A 9,225-nucleotide genomic window follows, 5' to 3' on the forward strand; every position below is an offset into this window, starting at 1 on the left:
GGGGATTTTAGTCTTAATGCACAGTGATTTTACGTAACTAATAAGACAAAAAGGAAAGCAAATGTAATTCAAAAGTAATGTAAAGACTGTGCCCTAATCCATTTGAAGGGATGAAGGGTGTAGGGGGTTGTCATCCAGTCTAAAATATACATATTATGCATTTGAAATCATACCAAGGAGGATAAAAAAAATCTACTGAAATCTGATTTAACATCTTTGAGTATCTTAAGGTTTGTTCTGTTTATTATGTGTGTATTAGTGAATTTAAATGCATTATAAAGAGAGTGGGAATGGAAGCTTGTAAATATATTGTTTCAGTATCGTCACTGCAACGTGCAAATCTGCAATAGTCACATCACAGTCATGTAGATATTAATGTTTAATATTTAATATCATGTAGATATTAATAGATGATCAGGTGGCAGTTTAGAATGCATGGCATTTGTAGATTAATTGTCAATTAATTGTTAGACTAAAAGTTTACCCGTTGTGGAATTACTACATTTTATAATTCACATGTGTATTTTTTTCTGTTAAACATATGGAGTTCAAAGCATTCAGGGTCATTTAAAATAACTTGTTAAATGTGGAGCTTAAAGAAGACTGTGAGGTGTCATTTTACATTTGATTTTTCAATATTTGCATCCGATTAAGACCTCCTTAAAAATATAGAACCCATTTTTTCCTCATTTGTTTCTTTTATTTAATCTAGTTTATATTTAATATTTAACTAGATTATACACTCGAAAACATGCTAGGATGCTTTACCCCAACACTGGGTCAAACTTGGATAAAACCAATGTTGGGTTACAACAACCCATCATTTTTATCCAATATTAATAACATGCAGATACACTTTTTTTTTTTTACATCAGAACTAAGGGTTTGCTTTTGCTTTGTTGGAGCTTTTGCATAACTTACATTCTCTATAGACCCAGAGTCATGGACACAAATGTAATATTTTAACTTATAGTTAAACTTATGATCCATTGTGTAACTTATAGTTAACTTATATTTTTTATAGTATAAAAAATCCAAATGTCTTTAATAAACGCTACAAAATAAGCCTTAACGGTTATTCATCGAATCCAACCTGTTCTTATGTACTTTCAATACAGATTAAACATCATTAATTGTGCATTAAATGACTGCATTATACTGTAATGTAACTTGTAACTGTGTATGTAGGTTAATGTTGTCGTTTTTAATGTTGAATTGCAGCCTGCACTTGTGTGCTTTTAATGCTGTAAAAAAAAGCTAAACAAAACTGTCTGACTGAAAAGAACCTGTTGTGCTGAAATGACATTTTATGAACCATAATGTTACTCTACAACCAATAATTAGGTATCAACAATTAAACACCAACCTGTTTGCTTCTCAGTATCTTCATGATTCATTCTGGATGGTTCTGGATCACTCAGGTCATCGATCTCCTGTTTAATAAATGCCATCTTTATCATAGTTTGTCAGATTTCTGATGCTACTCCTAGAGATTCTCGTTAATGTAGGCGTGGCTCATGTCAGGAGGCGGGGCTTGTTGTTGTAGTGGGCAGAGACTTTCTGCTAAGCATCAGGTATGGATCTTCTATATGCACCATCATGTATTTCCAGATTTGTGTGAGAATCACATGATCTGTTAAACAATAAAATCTGTTAATATATATATATATATATGGTGTCATGATACATAAATCACAAAAAAAAAATGCAACAATTTACACAGTGAATAGTGACAATATGGTTTGATGACAACTGACCCTAGACAAAAGATTTATATTTTAGCATTATTTTTAAAGCAGTAGCAAATATTTGAATCCAATTGGGTCACACTGTTTAATAATAATAATAATAATAATAATAAAAAAACTGTAATATTTTATTCGATGAAATGCAATATTTAAAAAAATATTAAGTGCATGTTATCATGCAGTTAATGCAGTGTTTCCCAACCCTGTTCCTGAAGGCACACCAACAGTACACATTTTCAACCTCTCCCTAATCAAACACACCTGAATCAACTTATCATAACATCAGAAGAGACTCCAACACCTGAAGTTAATGGGTCAGAAAAGGGAGACATCTAAAATATGTACTGTTGGTGTGCCTCCAGGAACAGGGTTGAGAAACACTGAGTTAATGCTTTTAATTATGTATTTTCAGTTTAGTAAAATATATTTCAAGATTATTTCTATTCATTTATCACAAATCAATAACTTTCCATACCTCAACATTTTTCTCTAGGTAAAGATAATAATAATAAAAAAATAAATAAAAATAAATATATATATATATATATATATATATATATATATATATATATATATATATATATATATATATATATATATATATATGTGTGTGTGTGTGTGTGTGTGTGTGTGTGTGTGTGTGTGTATATATATATATATATATATATATATATATATATATATATATATATATATATATATCGCTAATGACTTTAAAACAACATTAGCACTATTTATTTGACTGTGAACAATGTACTTTGATCAGATGATTTCCCTATTTATAATTAGCAAAGATTTATTTATTTTAAGTTATATTAAGTTAACTTTAGATGAGGGGAAAGTCAGAATGTGCGAATATAAAAGCAACTTTACCTCGTTGTTACAGTATAGTATCATGAGCATCATTTATCAAACCGACTGAAATTAGTGTCATTACTAAATTATTTTAACGCTAATTAATATTAAAACACCTCACCTCTCAAAACGGCTTAAGTCAAACTCAGTAAATCCCAACACAGAGACTGAAAACATGTTATAAACAACGAAACAAAATAGTAAACAATCAACCGTTCCTCGTTATCTTCTTCTGACACATTATTGTGGGTGACAAACCAACTTCAGGTGTACTACCGCCACCTACAGGACCACAATGGACAGACAATGCGTTTATAGTCAGAAAAACGTAAGAGAAACGATATTAATTTTGCTATTATTTAGTACTATATTCAAAATCATATTTTTTAATTCCAACATTTAAAAGCAGTTAATTATATGTGTTTGTATTTTGTTCTGTCCTTTGTCCAATGGCGCCCCCAGAAAATTTTCTGAGGGGTGGCCAGAAGAGGCCGCACCAAATCTTAAGGATGGCACACAAAAAAAATAATGAATTCAGTGTAATGTTATATTTTTGTTTCTGGTAAATGAAATAATATGGTTTTTATTCATGTAATTAATTGCTCTTGAAATATTGCAGGGCAACGCAGTGGCACAGTAGGTAGTGCTGTCACTTCACAGCAAGAAGGTCGCTGGTTTGAGCCTCGGCTGGGTCAGTTGGCGTTTCTGTGTGGAGTTTGCATGTTCTCCTTACGTGGGTTTCCTCCGGGTGCTCTGGTTTCCCCCACAGTCCAAAGACATGTGGTACAGGTGAATTGGGTAGGCTGAATTGTCCGTAGTGAATGAGTGTGTATGGATATTTCCCAGAGATGGGTTGCAGCTGGAAGGGCAGACCTGTGTTGTGGGTGATGCATTACAAGTAACACGGGTTACCTAATAACATTACTAGACTTAACGAGTAAAGTAACACATTACTTTAGAAAATAAGGTATAATATGTGAGTATATTGATTATTTTAGTGTAATTAATTGTCTTTTAAAATAAATTGCTGAATTAAAATGAAAGTAGTCAGAATGGATCACGCAGTCAATGAGAAAATGGGTTGAATATTTTGAAAGCATCAAAAAAAGGAAAAGTGGATTATAGTCTTAATGGACAGTGATTTTACTTAGGACAAGTAGTACAAAAGCAGCAAACACATTAGTTTATCTGTATAGTTACAATAATCTGTATTTACGGCATGTAGAGCTCTGGGGTCAGGAAGTTCTCAGATAACATTATCCTAAAATAGAATTTTTTGATGTTCTTTAAAGGGCACCTATGGTGAAAAATCTACTTTTCAAGCTGTTTGGACAGACATATGTGCATGTATGGTGTATAGACCGTCATATTGGGGTGAAATAAACACACCCAGTGCTTTTTTTTTTTCAAATTTAACAACATAAAAACGGTGGACCAATTGGAGTGGTTTTCAGATCGACCGCTACTTTACGTAGGAGTGTGGTCCCCCCGCCCACCAATATTGATTGACAGCTGCGTGCATTAACATGTCCCGGTAGTCACCTGTATAATCATATCAACAAGACAGGACGAGCGCAAAACAGCCGGGAATAAAAGATCTGTTCAGTTCGCTAGGATCATCAATCATCATCAAACGTGATCAAGAGTGAGTTTCACAAGTTTAACATGTTTTAAAACAAAGCGGGTGTGTAATGAATTACAGCCATTTAGCTTAGCTTTACTTCATCAGCACAGCCGCGTGTCAGAACAATTATAAAAGAAGACGCTTCAATCCCGCTTTGTGGACGTTAAATCAGGTTTATTTTGTACATTAACATAACAGATATCCATACAGCAGTGGAGATTAACCTGGATCCTGTCACATTTGCGTGCAAAAAGAGTGCAAAGCTAAACGGGCGCTCTGTCTGTCTGTGTGTGTGTGTGTGTGTGTATACTTTGTGTGACCCTGCCATGCAACTGCACAATAAATACTAATTGGTAAAGTTCTTACTGTAGTATTTCTCACAAACGCTACGTGAGATCTGCTTCCTTTAAGTCTGTCTGTTGTCTGACGGAGGGATGAGATTAAGGCACGTAGAAACGGTGCGCAGGAAGGACTAGCCTTAAAGGAGTAGTACACCAAAACCGCCACCCAATGAAAAAATGTATAAATAGTAATTTAATAAAAGGTATAATAAAAAATCTGATGGGTGTTTTGAGCTGAAACTTTACACACACTTTCTGGAGACACAAAAGACTTATATTAAACCTGAAAAAAGGGCTAACCTAGGTGCCCTTTAAAGGTAAATTATGTATTGTTAATTGAGAACTTCTCTATTCAAAAAGAAAGAAAAAAAAAACAAGTTCAGACAGAGATTAAGCCTCAGCCAGGTAATTAAAAATTAACACAAAAGTAACTCAAAAGTAATATAACGCATTACTTACTATAAAAAGTACCTAAGTAATGCAACTAGTTTCTTTTTTGGGAAGTAACTCAAGATTGTAATGTATAGTAACTTACCCAAACACTGGTGGAGACCCCTGATAAATCAGAGACTAAGCCAAAGGAAAATTAATATTAGGTATTTGACAGCATTTAAAATCATTAAGTTATAATGTACAACATATTAAAAGTACAAGCGGTTGAGTTGAGATCTACTGACACATAAACCAGCCTGACTAATGATGAAAACTATTCAATTCATCTTTATATCTGTAGCGCAGGGATGTCAAACTCAATTCCTGGAGGGCCGCAGCCCTGCACAGTTTAGTTCCAGCCCTGCTTCAACACACTTACCTGTATAGGTTTCAAACAAGACTGAAAGACTTAATTAGTTTGACCAGCTGTGTTTAATTAGGGTTGGAACTAAACTGTGCAGGGCTGCAGCCCTCCAGGAATTGTGTTTGACCTCTCTGCTGTAGCGCTTCTACAATGTAGATCAGGGGTGGGCAAACTCGATCCTGGAGGGCCAGTGTCCTGCACAGTTTAGCTCCAACACTAATCAAACACACCTGCACATGCTAATCGGTGTCTTCAAGATGACTAGAAATCTATAAACAGGGGTGTGTGATTAGAGTTGGAGCTAAACTGTGCAGGACACCGGCCCTCCAGGACTGAGTTTGCCCACTCCTGATGTAGATTGTGTCAACGCAGCATAACATAGAAGATTATAGTCAATTGAAACAGCGTCAGTCCAGTTTTCAGAGTTGAAGTTCAGTTTAGTGTGGTTTAATTTTCACTTCTGAAAGTCCAAACACTGAAGAGCAAATCTATCAATGCACAACTAGTCACCAAGTACTAGAAACAATGCAAATCACCATTTTTAAAGGCACGTTTCCACTGAGTGGTACGGTTCGGTTTGGTTTGGTACGCTTTTATGGCCGTTTCCACTGTCAAAAAGCGTACCGAACCGTACCGTACCACTTTTTCGGCACCCTTTCGAAAGGGTACCAAACACGAGAAAGGGTACCAAAAGGCAGAGCCACACGCGCAGCTGAACGCTATTGGTTTACAGAGATACGTCATTCGCTTACGCAACAAGCCAGAATGAAAACAAAAAACCCGCCATGTTTGAAAAACACAGCGAGAGATTTTAGCAGAATTATAAATACATATAATAACGAGCCATGGTCGATCTGGGCTCAAACAAACCTTGTCGTCATCTTGATGAACAGCCACAAAGCCAAGAAGAAGAGCAGATTTACCCTGTGCCCCGTAGTTTTTTACGAGCCAGTCTGAGGCGCGAGCGGTTTCGCTTTCTTGCTAGCGCTCGCGCGCGTCTAACATTATATCTGAAATAACAAACTTCTTGAGCTGATGATAATAACCTGCGCTTGATTATTGACGTGCTTTTGAAACCCGATCCTGTCAGACACTAACAAACGAGAGTGAAGCGCAAAGAAACAAAGGAGAAGCCGGAAAAAAGGAGCACATTATTATTCAGCAAACATGAACAAAATGCCATGTATAACTAACTTATTATCTTCACCTTTTGGACTAATATGAACCGGGAATGACGGAATTACTGTCTAACAGAGGCTACATGTGCTGCTGAAGATTACAGACACAGATAAGAGGTTTTCACTGACTGTGGGCCATATTTTGTGTTGTTTTGAACCTAAATACTGACGAAATGTCAGCTGTGTGTAGTTCTTCTGTAGTTGGTATCATATCGGAGACTGTAAGGGGCTGTATGTGTTTATATATGTTCATTTATTTAGTTATTTAATATAATTACAGACGTTACAGTAGGCTGTTTCGCACTGTCATTGATCTGCAGTTATAATCAAATCATGTTCATTAAAAAGTTAGTAATAAACATTTCTACACAAGTATTTATGTGTGTGAAGCATCTGTTTTGAGAGAAGTGCTTCTCATATGATATGTAAGTGACCCGTACAGCTTTATTGTAGACATTTCCTCCAGCGAGAATGACGTCGACTGAAACTTTCTGTCATACACCACGCCCACCAAAAGGGTACCCTTGTTAGTGGAAACGCAAGCCTGATAAAGGTGACCCGTACCAAACCGAACCGTACCGTACCGTACCAGTCAGTGGAAACGAGCCATTTAATGAAAGCCTTATCTTCCGTGCATGTATTTACCAATGTAAGTTGTTTAATCTCACAAATAATTAACATGAATGTATTTTTCAGGTAGCTGTTCCTCACTATGAAGACTTCTGATGTTTTTTCATGTGATTTTCAAGGCTGTTTAAACGTATAAAACCCTTCTGACATGGAGGACAGTAATACGGCCTCTCTCCGGTGTGAATTAGCTCGTGTGTTTTCAAGTTTGAAGAGTGAGTGAAACTCTTCTCACAGTACGAGCACTTGTAGGGTTTTTCTCCAGTGTGAGTCCTTTGGTGTTTTTTCAGATGATCAGCTCTAGTAAAGCTCTTCCCACACTCCAAACACACATGATCTCTCTCGTCAGTGTGTGTTTTCTGGTGCCGTTTACAATCATCAGGACGCGAAAATCGATTTTCACAGAACGCACACGCATAAACCTTCTCGTGCGTGTGAATTCGCATGTGTTGTTTTAGACCTGATGCTCTTTTAAAGTCGTGACCACACTGAGTACAGGTGAACGGCTTTTCTCCGGTGTGAATATGCAGATGATAAGTGAGGTAAGTCTTATATCTGAAACTCTCTCCGCATTGAGGACAGTGATACGGCTTTTCTCCGGTGTGAATTCGCTCGTGTACTCTCATTGTTATCGCCTGAGTGAAACTCTTCTCACAATAGGAGCACTTGTATGGTTTTTCTCCATTGTGGATCATTCGGTGACGTTTCAGGTTGTCAGCTGTAGTGAAGCTCTTCCCACACTCCAAACACAAGCAGTCGGTTTTTTCTTTATCGGTTTTCTTCTGCTGTTTACTCTTTTCCATCAGTCCTCCACTTTTTCCACACAGCTCTCTGTCTCTTATGCTCAGAGTTTTGAAGTCTTCCTCTTCCTCATTCAGGCTGGCTCTGTGCTCGTTCTTTTCCTTGGGATCTAAAATATAGAATCAGATCAATCAGTTCATTGTGAAAGTATATTATGGCTTTGGGTTTTTTAAGTCATGTTTCTTCTCTAAATGCAATCTTGTCTTTTACATGTGATTTGGAACATTTTAAGATCAATATATGGACACTAACCTGTTTGTTCAGTAACCTCAGCATCTTCATGATTTATTCTGGATGGTTCTGGATCCGTCAGGTCATCAATCTCCACTTTAACAAACTCAAACTCCACCATTATGTCAGATTTCAGCTGCTACTCTTGGAGTTTGTGGAAGGATCGCAAGATCTGCTACAGTAAATACAAATAGCAGTTAGTGAATTTATACCAAATCAGTGTTATTACACATAATTTAATGTACAGTTGAAGTCAAAATTATTCGCCCTCCTGTGAATTTCTTTTTCAAATATTTGCCAAATGATGTTTAACAGAGCAAGGTTTTTTTCCACAGTATTTCCTATGCTTTTTCTTCTGGAGAAAGTCTTACTTGTTTTATTTCAGCTAGAATATAAGCAGCTTTTATTTAAAACATTAAAGGTCAATATAAGCAAATATTTTTTTAAATTGTCTACAGTAGGACTGCACAATATATAGTTTCAGCATCGACGCATCTGCAATGTTTGTATCGCAAGATATGCAATGTTGAGTCTGAAATATAGTTGACCGGGAGCTACAGAACACATCTGATTTGTAAAGTCACTGCTAAGTTTAACCATAATAAGCTTCAGAACGCAGCAGCACGAGTGGTCTTTGATGAACCCAAAAGAGCACATGTCACTCCGCTACTCACCCGTTTGCACTGGCTGCCAGTTGCTGCCCGCATCAAATTCAAAGCTCTGATGTTTGCTTACAAAGCGACCTCTGGCTTTGCTCCTTCTTATCTGCTCTCACTTTTGCAGATGTATGTGCCCTCCAGAAACTTGCGTTCTGTGAATGAACGTCGCCTCGTGGTTCCATCCCTAAGAGGGAAGAAATCACTTTCCTGAACTCTCACATTCAATCTACAAATATGTAAATAAATTTTACACTACTAATGCTTTGCTTCTTAGACTTTACACACCTGAAACTTGCCTACAGCACTTGTTCACTGCTGCTCTTATAGTTGTGTAAATTGCTTCCTTTTCCTCATTTGTAAATCGC

At 36.6% G+C, this 9,225-nt stretch overlaps 1 protein-coding gene and 1 pseudogene across 2 annotated transcripts; both read right to left on the minus strand.

Annotated features, from left to right (window-relative positions):
- Positions 1-2,831, minus strand: part of LOC130242028 (zinc finger protein 721-like) — a 31,451-nt pseudogene extending 28,620 nt beyond the window's left edge.
- Positions 2,832-4,389: 1,558 nt separating this feature from the next.
- LOC130241410 (zinc finger protein 239-like) lies at positions 4,390-9,225 on the minus strand. Of its 2 annotated transcripts, none has more exons than XM_056473152.1 (3): positions 8,876-9,225; positions 8,223-8,373; positions 4,390-8,079 (listed from the first exon to the last, which is right to left on the minus strand). In XM_056473152.1, the coding sequence occupies exons 2-3, from the start codon at positions 8,320-8,322 to the stop codon at positions 7,253-7,255; spliced, it is 927 nt and encodes a 308-aa protein (XP_056329127.1). In that variant the 5' UTR covers positions 8,323-8,373; positions 8,876-9,225; the 3' UTR covers positions 4,390-7,252. The 2 variants fall into 2 exon arrangements, with proteins under 2 accessions (XP_056329127.1, XP_056329126.1); XM_056473151.1 differs by having other exon boundaries at positions 8,223-8,376; positions 8,876-9,224.

The sequence above is a fragment of the Danio aesculapii genome, chromosome 15, assembly GCF_903798145.1.
Source record: "Danio aesculapii chromosome 15, fDanAes4.1, whole genome shotgun sequence".
NCBI lineage: Eukaryota > Metazoa > Chordata > Actinopteri > Cypriniformes > Danionidae > Danio > Danio aesculapii.

Coding starts and splice junctions, on each gene's coding strand:
- LOC130241410 (XM_056473152.1), bottom strand. CDS start 8,322: ATGGTGGAGTTTGAGTTTGTTAAAGTGGAGATTGATGACCTGACGGAT. Junction 8,080..8,222: donor TGAGGTTACTGAACAAACAG/GTTAGTGTCCAT, acceptor TCTATATTTTAG/ATCCCAAGGAAAAGAACGAG.